Source organism: Cetorhinus maximus, chromosome 18 (genome assembly GCF_964194155.1).
Source record: "Cetorhinus maximus chromosome 18, sCetMax3.hap1.1, whole genome shotgun sequence".
In the NCBI taxonomy this organism is placed as follows: Eukaryota; Metazoa; Chordata; class Chondrichthyes; order Lamniformes; family Cetorhinidae; genus Cetorhinus; species Cetorhinus maximus.
The window spans coordinates 13,784,889-13,809,829 of record NC_135896.1 but is presented as its reverse complement, the minus strand read 5'-3'; the positions used below and the strand labels follow the sequence as shown (position 1 = coordinate 13,809,829).

Here is a 24,941-nt window from a genome sequence, read left to right as displayed (position 1 = left end):
AAAACACAGTTTCTAATTTATGGATGACACCAAATTTGGGGAGAGACTCAATACTGAGGAGGGTTGCAATGAATTACAGGAGACATATATAAACTTGCAGAATGGGCAAATAATTGATAAATGTAGTTCAACACAGATAAATGTAAGGTAGTACATTTTGATAGGAAGAATAGGGAGGTCACTTGTTGCTTGGAAGGTGCAAGTTTATATGGGGTAGAAGAACAAAGGGATCTTAGAATGCAAATATACCAATCAATAAAAGTTGCTCCACAGGTTAGCAAGGCCATTAAAAAAGCAAACCAAGCACTAAGCTTTATTTTTAGTATTATGACACAGCCGATGATAAGGGCTGAGTTGTTCAAATTCCAGAGGGAAACTTGAAACAATTGTCATAATCCATTTTTGCAATTTATATGTTTCGAGATGCAGGCTTTGAATTCAGTATTAATAAGACCACTGAGTCTCAAGAGGTTTTTTTATAAAATTAAATTAAACATTTATTAATACAAGAAAAAGTGTAAACACATACATAAGTCTATAAAATTACTACTATAATAACTACAAAAATCCCCTAATTAATCTGACTGTCAGTTATACCCCCGGTAAGGCAACAGTAAAACTCATAGATTTAGAAAGACCCCAGGCAAAACATACTTGACCTTACAAATTCAAAATGAGGTTCCTTCTAGACACAGTTATAGGCGTACAGACTGGTTAGGTATTAAATGCCTCTGCCTTACACGCACAAACTCATTTCTGTTTATACCTAGCTTTCATTTTGAATGTAAATTTCCCATTTTAGTACTAGGTTTTTAACGTTACATCTTCTAACAATAACATTTTCCATCCCACTAGTTTTATTAGTAATATAAACACATTGCTTGGCATCTCCCAGTGAGGTGCAAGAATTTATTCCCAGTCTTGAATGCTTTATTCAACAAATGCAAATGTACACTTAACCTTTTTAACTTCCTTACTGTCTCAAAACTACTATTCATAAAAGCACCCAGACTAGTTGGCTTTAATCCAATTAAGACACACACACATATAGACACAGACACCACTAAACTCTATTTTAAAAAATAATTTCCAATAACATTAAAGACAATCTCTTCACAACACTAGAGGGATAGGATTGTAAACTAAGGAAGTTATGCTTGACCTGTATTAAACATTGGCTAGACCACACTTGGAGTACTGTATGCAGTTCTGATCACCTTATTATAAAAAGGATGGAGAGGGTGCAGAGAAGATTTACATGGACAACACCATAAATGTATGGGTATGCATATCAGGAAAGGGTGAACAGACCAGGCCTCTTTTCTCTAGAACAAAGAAGGTGTTCTAATAGAGTCCTTTAAAATTATAAACGTTTTTGATAGAGTAGATATAGAGAAAATGTTTCCACATGTGGGGAAGTGCATAACTAACCAAGAAATTCCATAGGGAATTCAGAAGAAACTTCTATATCCAAAGAGTGATGAGAATTTGAAACTTGCTACTACAGGGAGTGGTTGAAACAAATTGTATAGATGTATTTGAGGGAAAGCTAGCAAGGATATGAGGGAGAAGATAATAGAGAGTTAGATGACAGCTATAAATGAGGAAATATTGGAGGAGGCTCAAATTGAAGATGAAAGCCAGCATGGACTGGCTGGGCCAAATGGCCTGTTTCTGCACAATATATATAGTCTGTATGATTTTAGTTTAAAGAAGTAATCTCAGTCGTGAAATGTTTAATCGGTTTTGATGAATGTTTTATTACTAAGCGTTTTCAATATTTTTGTAGTGCATTCTTTATTTACAGTTGTTAAGGGTGCATTTGCAGTAGAGGTTTTGTGTCACTTTCCGCTTTACCTCAACCATAAATTTGTGCAATGTAAACCTGGAGCTTAAGATGATTCGACTTCGGAATGTAGTGGAATAACACTCCCACTGGAACTTTACTTCATTTTGGGATGACGTGGGGCCCAACTTTGAATTTATACTTTAATGGAATCTATGCCAGTCCCCCATAATTGCTTTATACCAATGTTACAACTATTACCAGGCTAAATCAGCTGTCATTGCAAGTAACAGAGATCTTACAGTATTCACAGCTAATAACCAGCTGGTAATTTATATGTGGTGTGCACTCAATGGCCTAATGTCCTCTTCAGTAAATTTGAATACAGCTGAATGTATCATTGGATTAATACTGAAAAAGAGCCAAAATCTGAAATCAAACAAGTTTTAAGAATAATTTATTAACTTGTCTAGCTTCTTAACTAGGAGCATCAGGCATATACATGGGATACTTGTTTCGTTTAAACAATGACATTTTCCTGTAAAGTTTATTAGTGCCTGAATTGCTAATGCACAAACATAGTCCCATTTGCACTACACTTTCAGCCTTGAAGGCCATTTGATTTATTGTGCCAGTTCCACATTGGAGCTACACACTGTTATCCTATTCTGTTCTCATATCCTTTAATCTTTTTCAAGTGCTTATTTAATCCAGTCTTAAAAATCATGATTTATTTGGCTTCAGGAAGCACTTGTGATAATGCATTACACATTTAATAAACCTTTGCTTGAAAATACCTTCTAACATCCCTCTTTCTGATTCTTGTAGTCCTAAGTAATATATTCTCCTTACCATTTCACCAAACAGTGGAAATAATCTTTCACCATTTAGGCTCTCAAAGCTTTTCAAAATTTTGAACACATTGAATGGATTTAACATTATCTTTCTCTGTTCAGAGGATAATGTCCGAGTTGCTGAATTGAGTGCAAAAGAAAAGACTAACATTCCAGTTGAACTGGTGAGGGAGTGCTGCACTGTCAGGGGTGTCATCTTTCAAACCAAGGCCCCATCTAATCTCTCAGTTGGACATAAAATGTTCCATGCCACTATTTTGAAAATGAGTAATGTAGTTATCCTTATTGTCGTAGGCAATATTTATCCCGCAATCAACACCAGAAAAACAAATTATCTGGTCAGTATCAGCTCACTGTTTATGGGAGTTGATTGCCTGCATATTCATTGTCGTGTTTCCTACAACAGTGACTACAATTCAAAAGTGCTTTGGGATGTCCTGTGGTCATGACAGGCTCCATATAAATGCAAATCTTTCTTTTTAATTGCTCATTTTTCTTAATGAAAAGATAAATATGTAATTTCTGTAACTGACTTTTTTTTCCTTGCAGATGATGCTACAATAAAAACTGTAAGTAATACTGCAAATGGCTAATTGACTTTAATTACAATTTACAAATTAGTAAACGTTTATAATTGTTGGCAATTTATTTATGCAAAGTGGAACCTATCCTTATACAGTTACAATGATCATCTGAATAAAGCATAAATGTTGTTGCAATTAAGGTCCGGAATAGTAGTAGAAAGTTAAATTGTTATGGTAGGTAAACAATCGTATGTTCTGATCTATATCACATGATCTATAGGGTATTTTTAATTTGTCGAGGATTCATTTTTGTTACTGTAAAAATTGCAACCATGATGCTTCACAATACTGGCTTGTCACCTTTCATATATGAATTCAAATTCGTCTGATGGCTGTGACAGATCTTAAGATAAGTCTTAAGATTGGATAACATCAAATCAGTTTCAGATGATACTGAATCCATGTCACAACAACAAAGATAATTAGGTAATATGAAGGCATATGACAAGGTCATGTTATGTCATCCATAGTGCACATAGCCAGAATTGGGTGGATTCGGGTCAGATGGTCATTTTACACCTTGCTGAATTTTGACTTCAATGGAGTGTAAAAGATGAAGTATAAAACAGTTATCTGTTTCCATTGAGTCAGTTAGGTTAAAATCAGGGTTAACTTTCTGATCTGGTATGGCTGCAGAGTGTAATCTGACAGAATATACATGTCAATTTTCCCTTCAGAATTAGATCTAGGGAAGTTTACTTCAGGAAAAAAATGGTCATAAAACTGGTTTGTAGCATAAATTTCAGGACTTATTTCAACCATCATACTTCTGTTATTTTGATGATGGAAGCCAGTGTTTTTTATCAGTTTCAATCCAAATTCTGGCTTTTGAGAATCAACTTTAGCTTCAAAGAAGTTTAGCTGGCCCCAATCTTTAAGCAACGAACCCAAATCTGAAACCAAAAACAGAATGCAATGCTCAGACATATTTTAAGAGTAAGGCTAAAAATATTTACTGAATTGTCTGCTGAATGTCATCTGTTTTTGTTTAAAACAGCCTCAACCGTTTGCACCTGCTCATGTTCCAAGAGTTGATGCATATCCAGGTTAGTAATGACTAATTTTTAAATTCTATTTTTCCATAAATAGTTCCACTGTGGTATAGATTTGAATTGCTGTATGTTGATAATTATTAACCCACATAGAATGTCACAACTTCATCTTCTGCAGTCGTCTTCAAACTCGTGAAAAATTCCGACTTACTGCCTTTTCCTTAAATCTAAATGAGTATGTAAGAATGTAAAACATATGCTTCATTTAAATTTTGGACACTGAAGGAGTGCTTCATTTACCAATAATGTTTGTAGACATTTGTTGGATGCATACAATATAATTCTTGAACTTCATCTACTTTTGTGGATAGTCAGACTTTTAATGCACAGTACTTTAACTCAGCATTTTAGAATTATTCCTGAAGTATGCACCCGTTGCAAAGAAATACAGTTCTAATCAACCAAAGAAGTGGGGATGTCGTGAGACACTTCCCCTTTAAGTCTTTGTTCTTTTAAGGAGCTTTGAAAACATTCTGTTATTTCCTGCATTTCCAAGACCTTGTTCCAAATTTCCACGTCAGTTCTTTTGCTCCTGTTTTCATCATCAGTGTTCGACTGGTTCACCACCAGAAAAAATTCTCAATTTGTTGCTTATATACTTTTTGTCTCCAATTTATTCGTTCGGTAATTTAATTATGCTTTGGAAGTTATAGTTTGTAAGTTCCCTGTTCGATTCTGAGGATGATCCTTCTGCTGAAGAACATGTATTTGTTAGTTACTGCATTAAAGATTTGGTTGAAGCATATCAGTCAAGAGTGAAAAGATACATATTCACGTTTATATATCACTTCACTTTCAGGATATCTAAAAGTGCTGTGAAGCGTCAGTACTGTTATATGGCAGTAGCATCCCATAAACAGCAATAGCAGAAATAAAAACAGAAAATGCTGCAAGTATTCAGCAGGTCTGGCAGCATCTAAGAAAGAGAGTTAATGGGCTGCATTTATGTGTCCCCACCGGGCGGATTTTCGGCAGGGACGGGGCACGTAAAATAGGGAGGTGCCAAACCCACCCCTGAGCTCATCCCCATAACACAAAGGTGGGTGCTGAAATCGGCCGCATGCCTACCATATTTAAATAAATAATCAAGGGTTAATTGAGCTTGTTAACAAGCCAATTTACCCCAATAATATGCTGCCCGCCATAATACAGTTGGTGAGGTGTCAGCTGTGGCTCAGTCCATAGCACCCTCGCCTTTGAATCAGAGGGTTGTGGGTTCATGTCCCACTCCTGGAAAACCAAGAACTGTGATTGTACTCGAAAGAAGTTGCAATCTGTGACTGTTGGTAACTCGAAAGAGTTTCCATAATACAGTTGGTGTGGGTAGACAAACTGGAGTGGGCAGGCCATTTTTAAAAAAAAAACTTTTTAAAAGGATGGGAAGGAAGGTGGGGTACTACCTCCAGCGGGTGCCCTTTGCACATCGGGGGCAGCCCCTAAAATAACACCCCTCCTTTCTTTCTACCCATCTGCTCTCTAAAACCCACCACACCCACCCACCCTTCCCCCCACTAAGCTGCCCAAATCTTCCCTGCCCTATACTCAAGACTTACCTTGCTCTGAGGTCCATGGGTCTTCTTCTTGGGCCTGCTTGCCGTCCCAGCAGCACCCACTAAGGCTCTCTTGGTGCAGTCAGGACTACTGGAGCTGCCGGCCAATCCAATTGGCTGGCAGTTCCTGAGAGTGGGACTTTCTCCTCAGTGAGGGCCGGATATCCCGCTGGAACTGGTGGTAAATCAACCACCTCATCACTTTCAACACACACTCCCAAACCCATCACACATCCACAGGGATCTGACACTTCAAGGGACAACACCACTAACTCTCACACACACCCTCACATCTTCATCAGGGTCATATCCTCTGGAGCTCACATCCTCATCCTGTCCATTGCTCCGCTCACCACACAAACATTCTACGCAGTGCCATGCGTCCTACTCACACTCTCTGCATCCGTTTTCATGCAGGAGTAGCTGGCTCACAACAGCAGGGAGAGGTCCCAAACCAAAAGTGGCCCACATTAGGCCCCTCACTCACTTTGGAAGCCTATTTAGCCTGCCTGCAGCATGTTATGGCTGCATGTTGGGCTGGAGTAGAGCAAGTGGGCTCCACGCCAACTTTGCTTCTGGGAGAAGCCCCTCCACAGGAGAGCCTGTGGCCACAGCTGTAGCCCGCTGATCATTCTGGTTTTGGGGGTGGGGGAGGGTCTATGCATTTGAGGCTTCCTGGGCCCCCTGGACAGCTGCCTCTAGGCATCTCCCAGGCTTTGGCCTCAGTGGGGCCTCCTATTGGCATCTCCAATTTGCCTACAGTTTTGCACCTACAAATATCTGCAAATATGCAGATTGGCCATGCACTGCTGCTGGACGGGTAGACTGCTGCGTCCACCCCACCTCCAGCAAGATCAGCCAAGAGATGGGAAATTGTCAGCTAACTGATCTGATGCCTTCCTACCTTCCTCCCAGTTCCACCATCAAAGCCACCTCCGCGAGATTGATATGATACTGCCGAATGCATGCCTCTAGCAGGCATATGTTGTAACAGAAAACTGAGGTAGAATTGGCAAGATCCTGGCAAAAACAGCTGAATTGCTTAAAAGATTATCTTTCCTGTGGTAAGAAACAAAAGGTTATTTCATTTTGCAGTATCCCTTCTGTTGCTGTGGTAAATGCCACAAAATAACATGGATGCCTGCTGATGACATCATGCCGGTTACCCGCATAACAAAACTTAGAAAGGGGTCAGGATGCATTCATGGGATGGGCAGATGTTCCTAAGAGTTTGACCAAATTAAAAAATAATCAGCAATCATTAATAGAAGAATTGAAAAATTGAGCAGTGTTTAAAGGTAACTGTATTGTCCCAGACTTGCATCAAGTGCAGTAGCGGGTGTGAAAAAAGTTGTTTTACTCGCCGGCTGTAATGGCAGGTTTTTGTGCCATATTGTCCCATTCCCAACACATCCTGCCTCATTAATAATGCATCCATTTGGATTTGCCCGCCACGCTGTGACCTCAGTGCTTTCTCGCTCTGGGCGCCATACTTAAAGCGCACCAGAGCGCAGCCTACTTCATGTCTACAGTCCAGGACTGCTCCAGGTGGCAAATGGCCCTAAAAGCAAAGAAGATGGCAGTCCAAAATTTAGTAATGCCTCTCTGGACTGCCTGCTGGATGGCCACCTCGAACTCCTGTACCCTGCTCTGGCTACAGGAGGTCCACCAGAGTCATCAATCCAGACTGGGAGGTGGTGGCAGTGGCAATCAGCGTCACTGGAGCACAGAGGAGGTCAGCTATCCAGTGCAGGAAGAGGATGAATGATCTCATCTGTTCCGCCAGGGTAAGTCAACCACCTCATCGCTCTCAACACACTCCCAAACCCATCACACATCCACAGGGATCTCACACTTCAAGGGACAACACCTCTAACTCTCACACACACCTTCACATCTCCATCAGGCTCATTTGCTCTGGAGCTCATGTCCTCATCCCGTCCATGGCTCTGCTCACCACACAAACGTTCCACGCAGTGCCATGCTTCCTGCTCACACTCTCTGCATCTGTTTTCATGCAGGAGTAGCTGGCTCACAACAGCAGGGAGAGGTCCCAAACCGGGGAGTTGGAGTGGCCCACATTAGGCCCCTCACTCACATGAGGAGCATGCCATCATGATGACTGGTGAGGACTTGGACCGTACTTGTAGCGCCGCTGAGTTCGGCAGCGAACACCCACGTGAAGATCCTGCACCATATCATCCCTCTCTCAGTGTAACTGAGTGCTCTTTCTCTCCTGCTTTTGACTCTGCTGCCATGCACTAATTACCTCTACTTTGGTTCACAGGGAGCTCTGCCAAGCGATGGGTGCCCTCAGCCAGTCAGTGGTCCCTTAGCTCTATCCAGGTCCTCACCTCTAGCCTATAGGACATTTCCTCCATTGAATAGCTGGAAGTAAGCAGCCTGGAAGACACCAACAGGAAGAGCAAGGAGAAAGGGACCGCAGAAGGCAACACTAGCCTGCTTCCAGAGTGTACAGGCAGTGATCCAGCTACTTCAACATGTCTGAGGTCCAGTGCCACAGGAGGCTCTGCCTCAAGGGACACCGTGACACAATATGCCAGATTATTACGCCGGAGATCGCCTCCAGCTGTGTGGGTGGGCACCCAATGCCAATGACTCTGAAGGTCACAATAACCCTCAATTTTTTGCATCCGGATATTTCCAGGTGTCAGTGGGGGATCTGTGAGGAGTGTCCCAATCAGTTGTCCACAGTTACATGAAGCTCATCACTGATGCTCTGTTCACACAGGTCCTCACATTCATTCATTTCCGGATGGACCAAGCCAGCCAGGCTGAGCGAGCCAGAGGATTTGCAGCTATTGCTGGGTTCCTCTGCATCCAGGATGCTACAGGCTGCACTCATGTGGTCGTCAAGGCACCAGCAGGTCAGCTGGGTACCTTTGTGAATAGACAGGGTTACCATGCCATGAATGTGCAGATTGTATGCGGCCATAAGACCCTGATTCTGCAATAATATAATAAAATAAATGCAAAATACTGTGGATGCTGGAAATCGGAAATAAAAACAGAAAATGTTGGAAAATTCAGCAGGTCTAGCAGCATCTGTGGAGAGAGAAAGAGTTAACGTTTCAAGTCCATATGACTTCTTCAGAGCTAAAGAGAAGTAGAAATATAATGGATTTTATACTGTTTAAGAGGGGGTGGAGCAAAATAGAATGTCAGGGATAGGTGGGAGCTAAGGCGAAATTTGACAAAGATGTCCTGGACACAGGACAAAGGGAGTGTTAATGGTAGTGTTAAAGACTCTCATTACCTGGGCCCCTCCCTCTGGCCTCTTACCTGCTCTTGATCTTTTCATTGAAAACTGTCAGCGTGACATCAGCTGCCTTAATTTCTCTGCTGCTCTCACCCACTCTAACCTGTCTCCTTCTGAACTTGCTGCACTCTGTTCTCTCAGGTCCAACCCTGACTTTGTTATCAAACCTGTCAACAAGGGTGGTGCTGCACTTTCTGATGTAATGACCTCTACTTCGCAGAGGCTAACCGCCAACTGACACACTTCTTCCTACCTCCCCCTGGGTCATGACCCCGCCACTGAACATCAAGTGATTGTTTCCAGGACAATCACTGACCTCATCTCCTCTGGAGATCTTCCCTCCACAGCTTCCAACCTCATAGGGCTGAATTTTCCCCCCGTAGGGGGCGAAGTTGAAGGGTGGGCGCGCACAGGCGCGCTTCCGATCGGCGCCCCCAATTGGGGGCGTGGCGCCATTTTACGTGGGTGGGCCACTTATGGCCTGTCCAGCGTGACATCCGCACAGAAGCGCTGTGCGCTTCCTGTGTGGGCAGGGGGGAATCCCAAAATTGAGAGTGCGCTCTTTTGCGCATGCGCACAAAAGAGCGCACTCATCTCCCTGAGGCTAAGTGTAGTCTCAGGTAGATCGGCTCAAAATGTAAAAAACCTAAAAATAGAAAAGTAAACTTTGCCTAACGTCCCCTCATGTGACAATGTCATATGAGTTGGGACATGTCCATAATTTTCACAAAAACTTTATTAAAATTTTTAAAAACCGACATGAAACCTCATCCCGCCTGTGGATGAGGTTTTATGCTTTTTCTAGTTCGCGCCTGGGCTCCAGGCCTGACCGCCAACCTTAAGGTTGGACGCGCAGGTCCTTTAATTACTTAATTGACTCTGTCAATAGCCTCAATTGACCATTGACAGGTCAGCGGGCATGCAGCTGATTTTGCTGCGCCCCCACCTTCCTGAAAATTTAAATTGCGCACGGTGACATCAGGCGTTCCCCCTGACGTCACCGCGCGTCATTTTACGCGCCAGTGAGCAGGCCCCGACCCCGCTTGCCGAAGCGTAAAATCCTGCCCTTGGTCTCCCAACCTCGGACAGCCCATTTCTACCTCCTTCCCAAAATCCACAAACAGGACTGTCCTGGTAGACCCATCATGTCAGCCTGTTCCTGCCCCACGGAACTCATTTCTTCCTATCTTAACACCATTCCCTCTCCCCTTGTCCAGTCTCTTCTTTGTCCACCTGCATTCACAATTCCTCTGACGCTTTACTTTTGATCAACAGTTTCCAGTTTCGTGGTCCTAACTGGCTCCTCTTCACTGTGGACGTCCAGTCCCTCTACACCTCCGTCCCCCACCAGGGCAGTTTGAGGGCTCCCTGTTTCTTCCTTGAACAGAGGCCCGAACAATCCCCATCCACCACCACTCTCTTCCGCCTGGCTGAACTTGTTCTCTCACTGAACAACTTCTCCTTTAACTTGTCTCACTTCTTCCAAATAAAAGGTGTGGCTATGGATACCCACATGGGCCCCAGTTATGCCTGTCTGTTTGTGGTATGTGGAACATTCCTTGTTCCAGTCCTACTCAGGCCCCCTCGCAACTCTTTTTCCAGTACACCGGTGACTGTGTCAGTGCTGCTTCATGCTCTCATCTGCACCTTGAAAAATTTATTGATTTTTGCTTCAATTTTCCACCCCTCACCTTCACCTGGTCCATCTCCAGTACTTCCCTTCCCTTTCTTGACCTCTCTGTCTCCATTTCTGGTGTTAGACTGCCTACCAATATTCATTACAAGCCCACCGACTCTCACAGCTACCTCAACTACAACTCCTCATACCCTACTTCCTGTAAGGATTGCATCCCATTCTGCCAGTTCCTCAGCCTCCATCGCATCTGTTCCGATGGTGCTACCTTCAAAATGGCGCTTCTGACATTTCTTCCTTTTTCCTTAACCAAGGGCCCCCCGACCCGATTGTGGCTGGCAGGGCCCCCAACCGTGTCCATCCCATCTCTCGAACTCCTGCCCTCACCCCTTCCTCTCCCTTCCAGAACCATGATAGGGTCCCCCTTTTCCTCACTTTTCACCCCTCCAGCCTCCGCATAAAAGGATCATTCTCCACCATTTCCACCAACTCCAGCATGATGCCACAACCAAACACATGTTCCCCTCACACCCCACCCCCTCACCGTCAGCATTCCGTAGGATCCATTCCCTCTGGAACACCCTGGCCCACTCCTCCATCACCCCCTACTCCTCATCCCCTTCCCATGGCACCTTCCCATGCAATCGCAGAAGGTGCAACACCTGCCCCTTTACCTTCTCTCTCCTCACCATCCAAGACCACAAACAATCCTTTCAGGTGAAGCAGCGCTTCACTTGCACCTCCTTCAATTTGGTCCACTGTATTCGCTGCTCCCAATGCTTCTCTATATTGGGGAGACTAAACACAGACTGGGTGACCGCTTTGTAAAACACCTTTGCTCAGTCCACAAGTATGACCAGAGCTTCCTGTCGCTTGCCATTTCAACTCACCATCTTGTTCTCATACCCACATGTCTGTCCTTGACCTGCTGCAATGTTCCAGTGAAGCCCAACTCAAACTGGAAGAACAGCATCTCATCTCCCTATTAGGCGCTCAACAGCCTTCCGGACTTAACACTGAGTTCAACAGCTTCAGACCATGAACTCTCTCCTACATCTTTAACCCTTTTATAATCCAATTTTTAAAAAATCTTGTGATTTTTAAAAACATTTTTTCCCCCAATTCCCCCCCGCCCCCACCAACACTCCCCCTCCCCCCCAACCGCCCACAGGGCCATCTGTCACTTGTTATGCTTTTCTTTGACAGAGTGCTGACCCTTGTTCTGTTGTTAACACATTCTGCTATCTTTATGCCACCATCAGCACCTTCTTTAGTCTTAACACTACTATTAACAGTCTCTTTGTCCTGTGTCCATGACTTCTTTGTCAAATTTCACCTGAACTACCACCTATCCCTGACCTTTTATTTTTCTCCATCTGCTCCACCTCCTCTTAAACAGTATAAGATCCATCACATTTCTACTTCTCTTTAGCTCTGAAGAAGTCATATGGACTTGAAATGTTAATTCTGTTTCTCTGTCCACAGATGCTGCCAGACCTGCTGAGTTTTTCCAGCATTTTCTGTTTTAATCCCAGATTCTGCAAGTCTGTGCAAGGTAACCTGGCAGCTCCCATGGTGCATACATCCTGCAACACTCCCAGGTGCCAAGGCTGCTCTTGGCTCTAGCTTGGCCGGATGGTTGGCTGCTGGGTGACAAAGGTTAACACTTGAAAAGGTGGCCTATGACACCACTCCGACACCCAAGGACAGGGACGGAAAAGAGGTACAATAGGAGTCATACCTTCACAAGGGCAGAGGCTAAGAGGACCATTGGGCTGCTGATGAGACTCTGTTGCCTGGACCGATCAGGGGGTGCACTGCAATATCCTCCAGAGTGTATGTTGCTTATCATCATTGTCTACTGTGCTCTGCACAATCTGACACTGACAAGGGGGGACCCACTGGAGGATGAGGATAATGAGGCAGCTCCACAGGGCTCTGAGGAAGACTGTACTCATGGCTCTGATGAGGAGCCTGGGCAGGCACAGAGTGAGGACGTGGAGGCAGACTTAAGAAACCTTCAGGGTGTCAGGAAATCCAGGAAGGCCTTGATTCAATGCACCTTCAGCTAGTTGGGCTGCTTTGTCCTGGATGGTGTCAAGCTTCTTGAGTGTTGTTGGAGCTGCTCTCATCCAGGCAAGTGAAGAGTATTCCATCACATTCCTGACTTGTGACTTGTAGATGGTGGACAAGCTTTGGGGAGTCAGGAGGTGAGTTACTCACAGCACAATTCCTAGCCTCTGACCTGCTCTTGTGGCCACAGTATTTACATAGCTAGTTCAGTTCAGTTTCTGGTCAATGGTTACCCCAAGAATGTTGATAGTGGGGGATTCAGCGATGGTAGTGCCATTGAATGTCAAGGGGCGATGGTTAGATTTTCTCTTGTTTGAGATGGTCATTGCCTGGCATTTGTGTGGCACAAATGTTACTTGCCACTTGTCAGCCCAAGCCTGGATATTGTCCAGGCCTTGCTGCATTTGGACATGGACTGCTTCAGTATCTGAGGAGTCATGTATGGTGCTGAACATTGTGCAACCATCAGCAAACATCCCCACTTCTAACCTTATGATGGAAGGAAGGTCATTAACGAAGCAGTTGAAAATGGTTGGGCTTAGGACACTACCCTGTGGAACTCCTGCAGTGGTGTCCTGGAACTATGATTGACCTCCAATAACCACAACCATCTTCCTTTGTGCTAGTTATGACTCCGATCAGCGGAAAGTTTTCCCTCTGATCCCATTGACTCCAGTTTTGCTAAGGCGACTTGATGTCTGGCCAAATCATTTGGTCAAATCATTCAGTCAAATGTTGCTTTGATGTCAAGGGCAGTCACTCTCACCTCACCCTGGAGTTCACTGATGAAATGAAAGAATGTCATCCGTGATAACCCCATCTTGTGCTTACCGTGGCTTAAACTTAAGCTTGCAAGTGCTACGTCTTGATGCCTGCCCCTTGCTGGCAGTGACGTTGGAGGCAGATTGCTGACTATGCTGTCATGTCGGCTATGATGACCTTGGCTGTCGTCCTCTGGCCAGCAGGGCCTGAGCAGCCATGGAGGAGCTGCTGCCCTCATCCAGAGCGCCATGTGAGGAGCCCACAGAGATGTCAGGCAGCTTGTCTGCAGCATGAGGCTCATCTGGACCTCCCTGCTCACCATTGATGGACAGGTACCTAGCAGAGAGGCTCTGTACCTCATCCATCTATCCTGAGGTCACTTCTGGTGTGTGCGCGTGCAGATCCAAGTGCGACCCTGGGAACCCCTGATTCTGTGCCTGAGCTACCTCTCCATGAGAGTCGCCACTCTCTCATTTGAGGAGCCTGTGCGCTCAGGGCTCAGGGTCAACGCAGTGCTCAAGCTCCTCATGGACTCCTCCACGACAAAGACCATGTCACACAGACCCTCAGGGATCTCTGCCAGATCTTCCCACGTATCCTGCTGGACATCCAGCATCTGCCGCCTGATGGACGACTCCAGAGGCTCATCATCTGCCTCATACTCATCTTTGTCCTGGTCTCCAGCAGGCCTCCAACAGCTGGCATCCTGGGCACTCTGCCTCCACCCGGTCCTCATGTGAGTGTGCCATATCCTCCCCACAGTGCATTAGCATCTGAGCTGATGAACTACAGCCCACCGACATACTTGTATCTGAGCTGGTGCCTTGTAGCCTTGTAGTGAGAGAGATTGTGACACGGGTGGATCCATGTGTGGCTCCTCGTCCGTGTCAACTGAGGGTCCTTGGCGTCCCAGGTGCCTCTGGAGGATGGCACATCTGAGGGACGAAGACAATATGTCAGCCACATCAATCATCATATATTGAATGTGCATGCTCGGTGACCTGGTGAGGCTATGGACAGCAGCATCATGGTGGCATCGTCATTGTCGGATCACTGGGGACTATTGCTTTGAAGTTATCTTTTGAGATGAGAAGAACCTACATTGTTTGTAGTCTCTGCCTTCCTGCATCTGTCCACTGGACTCTTACCTTCCTCCAAGACGCCTGCCTATCCGCAACCTAATGACCTTGCTGCATGCTCGCACTTGAGCTCTAGGGCGTCCATTTCACATCTGCTCAGGATGAGCAGGTTGGCCGCCCTACCACCCATTCTTGTGTGCTCAGTGGCACTATGGCTTCTTTTCTCCTGTACGGATCCATTCATTAGTCCACCCTCTACCTGCAACACCATACCAGGCTCGTCCCTCGGAAGCAGGTTGAGGTGTCCGTCATACTTGCACACCTGACCCTTACATGCACCCAGGGCTACTGGCCTGATCTCCCAGCCTTAGCAGGTACAGAAACATGTGCCTCCTGTTACTCTGAATCTTACGCCCCTGAGTGCCATGAAGGATGGCACTTTTCAAGACTTCCCCACACAGTAGCATGCCAAATTGGTACTCATCCTTACTGAGTGCAATAGAACATTAAACCTTTCTTGGCACTGAATCCAGGTGCAGCTGACCTGGGCTGCCACCTCTGCCCAGGCCACCTTTGTTTGGCAGGGTGGCCATCTCTTGCCATCCTGCAACATCAGGATGACCTGCCTGGCACTCACTGCCTCCACGAGAGTGCACAGGCACTTGTCTGAAAAGCGGTGGGGGCAGAGCACCCGCCTGCATTGCCCTCCCACCTGACATGTCGAGCGGGTGCTGATGCCATAACTATAGCTTATATTTGGACAGCTCCCTGTGCCTCCTCTGCAACTCCTGGCAGCCTTCTGGGTACTGCCTCAGCCAATTTAAAACCTTCCACCAGGCCCCCATTGGACCAGGGCCCGCCAGGCTCCCACCCCTGCCAGCAGCCCTTCTCCAATGCGGGGGCACGTTTCACACTGGTCGGCCCTTAATTCGCCAGCCAATGTGAAATTGCATTATTTTGACATTCGCGGGCACAAGCGAAAATCGCGGTCACGTCCAGCGCCACTGGCCTTGCACTAAATTCAGGCAAGTGTTTCTGAAGTTCTCTCTCTCTTCTTTTCCTAACTTGTCAGCAGAACTTTCAGCCATTTTGAACCTTTCTCCTGGAACTAAACATCTTCAACTTTCTATTTCTCTTTTGTTTTTAAAAACTTTCACGAAGCCTACTATTTTGTCTGTGCTTTTAGTCAACTCACCTAATTTTTCTATCATACTATTTGTCTTTCTTCTCTAAGGATTTTTGGATTTAAGTTATGTTAATGGTGCAGTACAAACTTAATTGTTTTTTCCAAAAGAATGGAACCGGTTAGTATATGAACTGACAGTTATTTTCTTTCCTTACAGTGGAAGTAGTAGTGAAGACAAGTCCACCTACATTGGTGCATGTTGTTCCTGAATCTACAGCTAGACAGGTGGCTTCAGTATTTGCAACAGAAATTTCAGGTAAGATGTACATGCGAATTAGGAGCAGGAGTAGTCCACTCAGCCCCTCAAGACCATTGTACAGAATACATTTTGGACATACTTTTGTCATAAACACACTTACAGTCATGTAAATTGGCAAAAGTATCAATGGATTATGAATGGCAGATTAATATCTTGAACTAAAAAGATTTTATAAATTGAGAATTTTCATGCGAAGCAATACATTTTCATGAAGTTGTTTGAGAAACTCTATAAAAATGGCACGGGAAGCATTTCTTTCGTGCATTTAAAAAAAACATACTAGTTGTAGCAACTGGGCAACATGTTTTGAAAATCATCCAGCACTACATATTAAATTCAAAATAATGAGTCAGTCTTTAACAATAATGTGAAAAAACAGATATAACTGCATGCAAAACAACGTATAGTCTCTTCCTGTCGGTGCGGGTGCCCTATTGCATGTCAGCCTGTATTTAGAGATGAGAATTCTCAACTTCACTTACTGCTGGTGGCTGGAGTGAGGCTTGAACCCATAGCCTTCTGACTCAGAGGTGGGAGCATCATCTCTGAGCCCTTTAAAAGATATTTAATCAGTGCATGTAAACAAACAAAGTGTGGTGGTAGGTTGGTGAGCTATAAGCGCAAATGGCCCTGTGGGAATATGATGTAGTGGCAATAACAGAAACATAGCTTAAAAATGTTGAGAATTGGGTGCTTAATATTCATGGATACAAAGGGCAAAATTTTTCATCCCACGGGTGGGCATGCGCCCAAGCAGAACGGGAGTGAAATAGTGCGCGATGACATCGGCCAAGAGTCCCGACGTCATTGCGCACTCTTGCAATCTTTCGGTTGGCAGGCGCACACGAGAGGCGGCAATGCACCTGCCGACAATTAAGAGGCCTATTAAGGCCCTTAAGCAATTAATTAAGTTGCATCGATTAATTAAGTTGCATTTTTCACTGCCCACTCAACCATTTGGTTGGCAGGAGGACGATTAGGCTAGGCTGCCTTTGCATTTTTCACAGAACCTCATCCACAGGCAGGATGACGATTCCAACGGTTACTGAAAAAACAGCAAAAACTTTTTAACATCCTATTTTACATGTCCCCCTTCATGTGACTTAGTCACGTGTGGGGACATGTTTATATCATTTGCAAAAAGTTTATTTTTGTCTTTAAAATTCTTCAGCTCCCTGAGGCAGCTCTGTGCCTTCGGAGAGCTTTCCAAGCGCGCTCCCCCACACGTGCGTGCACTCCAAATAATGAGAGAGATAGAAGAGCAAATCTTGCAAGGAAATCACAGAGATGTGCTCGAACTGTAGTGGTCATATTGGAGGACTTTAATTACCCATAAAAATTGATTGGGGCAACATTAGAGTAAAGAGAATGGTGAGGGGGAGTGGAATTTCCAAAATGTGTTCAGACGAACTTCTTTGACCAGTATGTTCTCAGCCCAACTAGGAAGGAGGCATTACTGGATCTGGGAAATGATGTGGGCCAAGTGGACCAAGTGTCTGTGGGAGAACACTTGGGTAAGAGTGATCATCGCATCATAAGGCTTACATTGGTAACGGAAAAGAGCAAGGACCATTCTAAAGTAAATCTTATAAATTGGAAGGGAGTTAAGTTCAATTGGATGATAGAATATCCAGCCAGGGTAAAATGGCACCAAAGTTTGACAGGAAAAACATTGTAACAAAACAATAGGTCATCTTTAAGGAAGAGATGTTTCAGGTACGGGTTTGGTACATTCCAACAAGTGGGAAAGATAGGGGAACCAAAGCCAGGGAGCTTTGGATGACGAGGGAGATAATGAATATGATGAAACAAAAAAATAATTTTTGATGCATGGCAGGTCAATTCTTCAAGCAAGAAACAGGCTGAATACAATAATTCAGAAGGGGAAGTGAAGAGGAAAATAAGACTGGCAAAGAGAGACTATGAGAATAGAATGTCAGTAAACATAAAAGGCTACCCAAAAATCTTCTACAGGCATGCAAATAGTAAGTGGGTAATAAGAAGCAGGGTGGGGCCTATTAGGGGCAAGGAAGATGATATAAGCTTAGAGACCCAAGGCAAGGCCAGATTACTTAATGATACTTTGTATTGGTGTTTACGAAGTAAGAGAATACTGACAAATTATTAGTAGAAGTGGCAATGATAAAGGCACTGGCTGGGTTGGAAATTGATAGACAGGGTGGACTGGAAACAATGTAAATGGTTAGAGTGGATAAGTCACCTGATCTGGATGGTTTGCATTCCAGGAACATGAGGTTGGAGATAATGGGAGGATTTGCCATAATCTTCCAATCTTCCCCAGATGTAGGGGAGATACTAGATGGTTAGAAAGTGGCAAATATGAATCCCTTATTCAAGAAAGGATGTATGGACAGTCCTAGCAAATACAGGCTGGTCATTTTAATATCAATGGTGGATAAAGTTTTGGAAACAAGCATTTAGAGAGGTTCAAGTTAATTGAAGAGAGCAAGAATGAATTTGTAAAAGGAAGTTTGTGTTTTGGCTTATCTGATTGAATTTTTTGATCAAGTAACAGAGAAGGTTGATGAAGGAGATGTAGTGGATGCTGTTATATGGATTTTAAGAAGTATTTGACAAAGTGAAATAAAAGGATGGTTAACAAAATTGAGATTAACGAAATTAACAAAATTGACAGTCATTGTTAACTTGGATAAAAACTTTTGCTTAAGGACAGAAAACAGCAAGTTGTAAATGGTTATTTTTAAGACTGGAGGACGGCAGGCTGTGGTGTTCGACAAGACTCAGTGCTAAGACAACTGCTTTTTCGATATATATATATATATATATATATCTTATATATATGTATTTATCTGTACATACAAATGATTTGGATATTGGAATATAGAATAAAATTTCAAACTTTGCCGAGGATACCAAACTTGGAAGTGTGACAAACAATGGGAATGATGCCAATTGATTGTAACAGGGCATACATAGGCTGGCAGAATGAACAGAGAAGTGGCAGATGGAGTTTAATACAGGGAAGTGTGAGGCGCTGCATTTTGGCAGAAGAAATAGGGAAAGGCAATATATACTTAATAGCACAGCTCTAAAAAGTGTGCAGGGATAGAGGGACCTTGGGGTTTATAGGCACATATTTTTGAAGGTAGCAAGACCCATTGAGAGAGAAGTTAGCAAAGCATATGGGATCTTGGGCTTCATACATAGAGGTCGAGTACAAAAGCGGAGAAGTTATGCTGAACATTTATAAAGCTCTGATTAGGCCACAATTTGAGTATTGCATCCAATTCTGTTCACTGCATTTTAGGAAGGGTGTGAAGGTCCAGGGTGCAGAGGATATTTACTAAAATGCTTCCAGGGATGAGGGAATTTCGAGGTTCAGTTGGAGAAGCTGAGCCTGCTCTTGGATCAAAGGAGATTGAGGGGAGGTTTGATAGGGGTGTACAAGATGACGACAGGTTTAGATAAGGTAGACAAAGAAAAGCTGTTTCGATTAGCTGATGGTGAAGGACTAGGGGACACAGATTTAAGGTTTTGGCCAAGAGATACAGTTGTGATCTGAGGAAGAATTTTTTTACGTAGTGAGTGCTAACCGCCTGGAACTCACTGCCTACAAGGATGGTAAAAGCGGAGATGATTAATAATTTCGCAAGGAAATTGCATAGGCCGTTGAGGGGAAACAAACTTTCAGAGTTACAAGGATAAACAGGGCAATGGGACTGACTGGATTGTTCTACAGAGCATGGACTCAATGGACTGAATGGCCTCCTTCTGCGCCATGACAACTTCAGGACTTTAAATAATTATATAATTAGTGTAGAGAACTGCATCACTCACAGAACAATGTTCAAGTTGTTAGCCATGGGTCAGTGGTAGCACTCTCATCTCTGAGTCAGAAAGTCGTGGGTTGAAGTTCCACTTCAGATGCTTGAGCACATAATCAAGTCTGAATTTCAGTGCCGTACTGAGGGAACCTGCATTGTTGGACGGAGTGCCCTTTGGATGAGATGCTAAACCACCGTCTGCCCTCTCAAGTGAGCACAGAAGATCCCAAGGCACAGTTCAAAGAAGAGCAGTGTTATTCTTCCCAGTGCCCTCGCCAATGTTTTTCTCTCAACCAACAGCAATAAAACAGATTATCTGTCATTATCACATTGGCACCTGTGGGACCTTACTGTGTAAAAAATAGACTGCCATGTTTTCTACATTACAACTCTGACTACACTTAGATTCTTGCGAGCTTGATATCATAGCTATTATTGAAACATGGCTTAAAGAAGGGCTGGAATGACAGCTCAACAGTCCTGGTCACGGGGTTTTCAGACTGGATAGAGAGTGGGATAACAATGAAGAAGAGGTTGCAATATTCGTTAAAAAAACAAACACAGCTCCGAGGAGGAATGATATGCTAGAATGAGCATCAAATGAGGCCATGAACTGAGTGACTGCTCTTGACATCAAGGCAGAATTTGACCAAGTGTGGCATCAAGGAGTCCTAGCAAAATTGAAGCCAATGGGAATCAGAGGGAAAACTCTCCACTGATTGGAATCGTACCTAGAACAAAGGAAGATGGTTTTGGTTGCTAAAGGCCAATCATCTCAGTCCCAGGACATTACTGCAGGACTTCCTCAAGTTAGTGTCCTAGGTCCAACCATCTTCAGCTGCTTCATCAACGACCTTCTCACCCCATAAGGTCAGAAGTGGGGATATTCACTGGTGACTGTACAACATTTGGTACCATTTTCAACTCCTCAGATACTGAAGCAGTCCGTACCTGCGTGCAGCAAGACCTAGACAACATTCAAACTAAACTGGACCAGCTTTATAAATACTGTTCCACAAGATCAGGTCAGAGGCTGGAATTCTGCAGCAAGTAACTCACCTCCTGGCTCCCTAAAGTCTGTCCACCATCTGCAAGGCACAAGTCAGAAGTGTGATGGAATACTCTGTATTTGCCTGGATGAGTGCAGCTCCCAACAACACTCAAGAAGTGCAACACCGTCCAAGACACAGCACTGTCGCCGGATTAAAATCCTGGAACTCCCTTCTGAACAGCATTGTGGGTGTACCTGCACCAAATGGACTGCAGAAATTCAAGAAGATGGCTCACCACCACCTTCTTAAGGACAATTAGGGATAGGCAACAAATATTGGCATTTCCAGCAACACACTTCTTTTATTCTTTCATGAGATGTGGGCATCACTTGCACATTCCTAATTGCCCTGGAACTGAGTGGCTTGCCGAACCATTTCAGAGGGCAATTAAGAGTCTGGAGTCACATGTAAGCCAGACCAGGTAAGGATGACAAATTCCCTTCCCTAAAGAACATTAGTGAACCAGATGAGTTTTTACAATAATCATGGTTACCAATACTGAGACTAGCTTTATATTCCAGATTTTTATTCACTGCAATTCCACTAGCTGCCATAGTGGTATTTGAACCCCTGTCCCCAGAGTTTTAGCCTGGGCCTCTGGATTACTAGCCCAGTGACATTACCACTATGCCACCATCTCCCCTTTATTTCTGTGAAAGAATAATAAAAACAGAAAAAGGGGAAATCACCCTGCTGTGAGTATACTACAGATTTCAAACAGTCTGAGAGAAATAGATGAACAAATTTTTAGGCAAAAAATAAAAGCAAAACACTGCGGATGCTGGAAATCTGAAACAAAAACAAAAACAAAAATAGCTGGAAAAACTCAGCAGGTCTGACAGCATCTGCGGAGAGGAATACAGTTAACGTTTCGAGTCCGTATGACTCTTCATCAGAACTAAGAAAAAATAGAAATAAAGTGAAATATAAGCTGTTTGAGGTGGGTGGGAAGGTACAGCTGGATAGAGGGCCAGTGATGGATGGAGGCAAAGAAGAGATTGCCAAAGATGTCATAGACAAAAGGACAAAGGGGTGTTGACGGTGGTGATATTAGCTAAGGAATGTGCTAATGGTGACATTAAGGGTAGAAAGCAGGACGAGCAAGTGACAGATGGCTCTAGTGGGGGTGGGGTGGGGGGAAGGGATTGAAATAGGCTAAAAGGTGGAGAACTTTAGGCAAGTTGCTGAGAAGATCAGAAACAAAGGGCAGAATTTACTCCATCACATCATGGGGGGATACATGGTGACCAGGCCCACTTAATCACAGGAGAAGCCCCACATCAGTCTCTTGATGGTGGGAAAAGCTAACTGTGATTAAGTCAGAAGAGGGGAGGGCCAGACAAGGCAAACTCACCTGCTCGCGGTGGGGTGTCAATTAGACTCTTTAATGATATAATTGATGGCATTTACCTTTGAGCCCAGTGGAACTTAGTGGTGGCTTAGGGATTAATTGGGATTCACATGGCTTTCCCATGCTTCTAGAGGTAGCTCAGCAAACCCCATTGTCAGGCACTCTGATATTGGGAAGTGGGGAGCCGCTGAAAGCCACTCTCCTGCCCTTGCCTCTGACCCCCCCCACCCCTGTTCCCCCTCCCCCTCCTCCAGTGACCCCCATCCCACTCTCACTCAACAGGGCCCAGAAAACTAGCAATAATCCTTGGTGAAATCCCTGCGGCAATACAAGTAACATCCACTACTCCTGGTGGTGCTGCTGGCAATGGAGAGCTGCTGGCCTCTGATTGGCTGGCAGCTCTCGGTGAGCAGGATTTCTGCTGCCGGTCCTAAATCACAAGAATGGCCTGATACTGGCCAGTTATGTGCCTGAGAGGCACTTAATTCACCCATGGAAGTGACGCGGGTTTCCCACCGGTTTTCCAACTGTTGGACAGGACCTGTGTTGGGAACATTCCATCCAACAGGGCAGTAGTAATAGAGGATTTCAGATATCCTCATATTAATTAACATAGATTCAGTTTAAAAATAACAGAGGGCACAGAATTCTTAAAATGCATTGATGAGAACTTTTTTAGCCAGTAACTAGCAAGTCTTGGAAGCGAAGGGGCAGTTCTGGACTTTGTTTTAGGAAATGAATCTAGGCAGGTGGAAAATCATGAAAGCCGCTATTTAAATACACATTCTTTCATTTTTTTCAATGTACAAAGCTTTTTGAATGTTGTTAATAAGTTCTCTTGCATTTTTAGAGTAACATAGTTGGAAATGATACAGAATGATGTGAAATACTAGATGTTAAGCTTCCATTCTCCTAACTCTCAGAGTCTGGCACTGAATTAAAATATTTTTTATGTTTGGTAATATATTATCTTCCAGCAGACAGTTCAGTTGCACTTTTCATCCTAGTTTAATTTGGCATCACCTCAACATTGAAGTCAAGCAAGTAAGAAATCAGCATCCAAAACTCCCATGTGTCATTTTTGAACTTTTGTGAGTAAACCAAAAGGAAATTACTAACTACAGATCCTTATGTATTCTTGCACAAAAGTAATAATGAGAAATAGTTTTAACTTGAACTTTAACATAGTAAGGATTTACTGAGAGTAAATTCACAAATTAGACTTTGAGAGTTTTCCCTGGCTTATTTCTTAAAGACCTCAGGACTCATAGAACCATAGAAAATTTACAGCAGAGAAAAAGGCCACTTGGCCCATCGTATCTGCGCTGGCTGAAAAACGAGCCACCCAGCTTAAACCCACTCTCCAACATTTGGTCCATAGCCCTGCAGGTTATGGCACTTAGGTGCATATCCAAAGACTTTTTAAATGAGTTGAGGGTTTCTGCCTCTGCTACCCTTACAGGCAGTGATTTCCAGAGCCCCACAACTCGCTAGGTAAATTTTTTTTCTCCTCATCTCCCCTCTAATTTTTCTACCAATTACTTTAAATATATGTACCCTAGTCATTCCCATCTGCACTATCCATGCCCCTTGTAATTTTGTACATCTCAATCAAATCTCCCCTCAATCCCCTCTGTGCCAGTTATGATCCCCAGCTGAGATTACCCCTGGACAAGCCTGATCCCAGGGTGGTGCTGTTGTTGTCTGGCATACTGACCTCTACCTCGTAGAGGCTGAGTGCCGACTCGCAGACAGTTCCTCCTACCTCCCCCTGGACCATGACCCCACCACTGAACATCAAGCCATTGTTTCCAGGACTGTCACTGACCTCATCTCCTCTGGAGATCTTCCCTCCACAGCTTCCAACCTCATAGTCTCCCAACCTTGGAAGGCCCACTTCTACCTCCTACCCAAATTCCACAAACAGGACTGTCCCAGTAGACCGATCGTGTCAGCCTGTTCCTGCCCCACAGAACTCATTTCTTGCTACCTTGACTCCATTCTCTCTCCCCTTGTCCAGTCTCTTCCCACCTACATCCGCGATTCCTCTGACACCCTACATCATATCAACAATTTCCAGTTCCATAGCACCAACCGCCTCCTCTTCACCATGGACGTCCAATCCCTCTACACCTCCATCCCCCACCGGGATGATCTGAGGGCTCTCCGCTTCTCCCTTGAACAGAGGCCCGAACAATCCCCACCCACCACCACTCTCCTCCATCTGGCTGAACTTGTTCTCTCACTGAACAATTTCTCCTTAAACTTGTCTCACTTCCTCCAAATAAAAGGTGTGGCCATGGATACCCGCATGGGCCCCAGTTATGCTTGGCTCTTTATGGGGTTTGTGGAACATTCCTTGTTGCAGTCCTACTCAGGCCCCCTTCCACAACTCTTTCTCTGGTACATCGATGACTGCTTTGGTGCCACTTCATGCTCTCATCTGGAAAAATGTATTAATTTTGCTTCCAATCTCCACCCCTCCAACATTTTCACATGGTCCATCACTGACACTTCCCTTCTCTTCCTTGACCTCTCTGTCTCAATTTCTGGTGATAGACTATCCACCAATATTCATTACAAGCCCACCGACTTCCACAGCTACCTCAACTACAGCTCCTTGCACCCTGCTTC

General features: G+C 44.3%; 1 protein-coding gene across 1 annotated transcript in view; it reads left to right on the top strand.

Moving 5' to 3' along the window:
* LOC144692949 (latent-transforming growth factor beta-binding protein 2-like) overlaps positions 1-24,941 on the top strand; it is a 662,780-nt gene that overhangs the window by 346,199 nt on the left and 291,640 nt on the right. Inside the window, exons 13-15 of the mRNA XM_078562124.1 lie at positions 3,190-3,209; positions 4,222-4,270; positions 15,997-16,095. Coding sequence (XP_078418250.1) covers positions 3,190-3,209; positions 4,222-4,270; positions 15,997-16,095 — 168 coding nt within the window. The remainder of the gene's footprint in view (positions 1-3,189; positions 3,210-4,221; positions 4,271-15,996; positions 16,096-24,941) is intronic.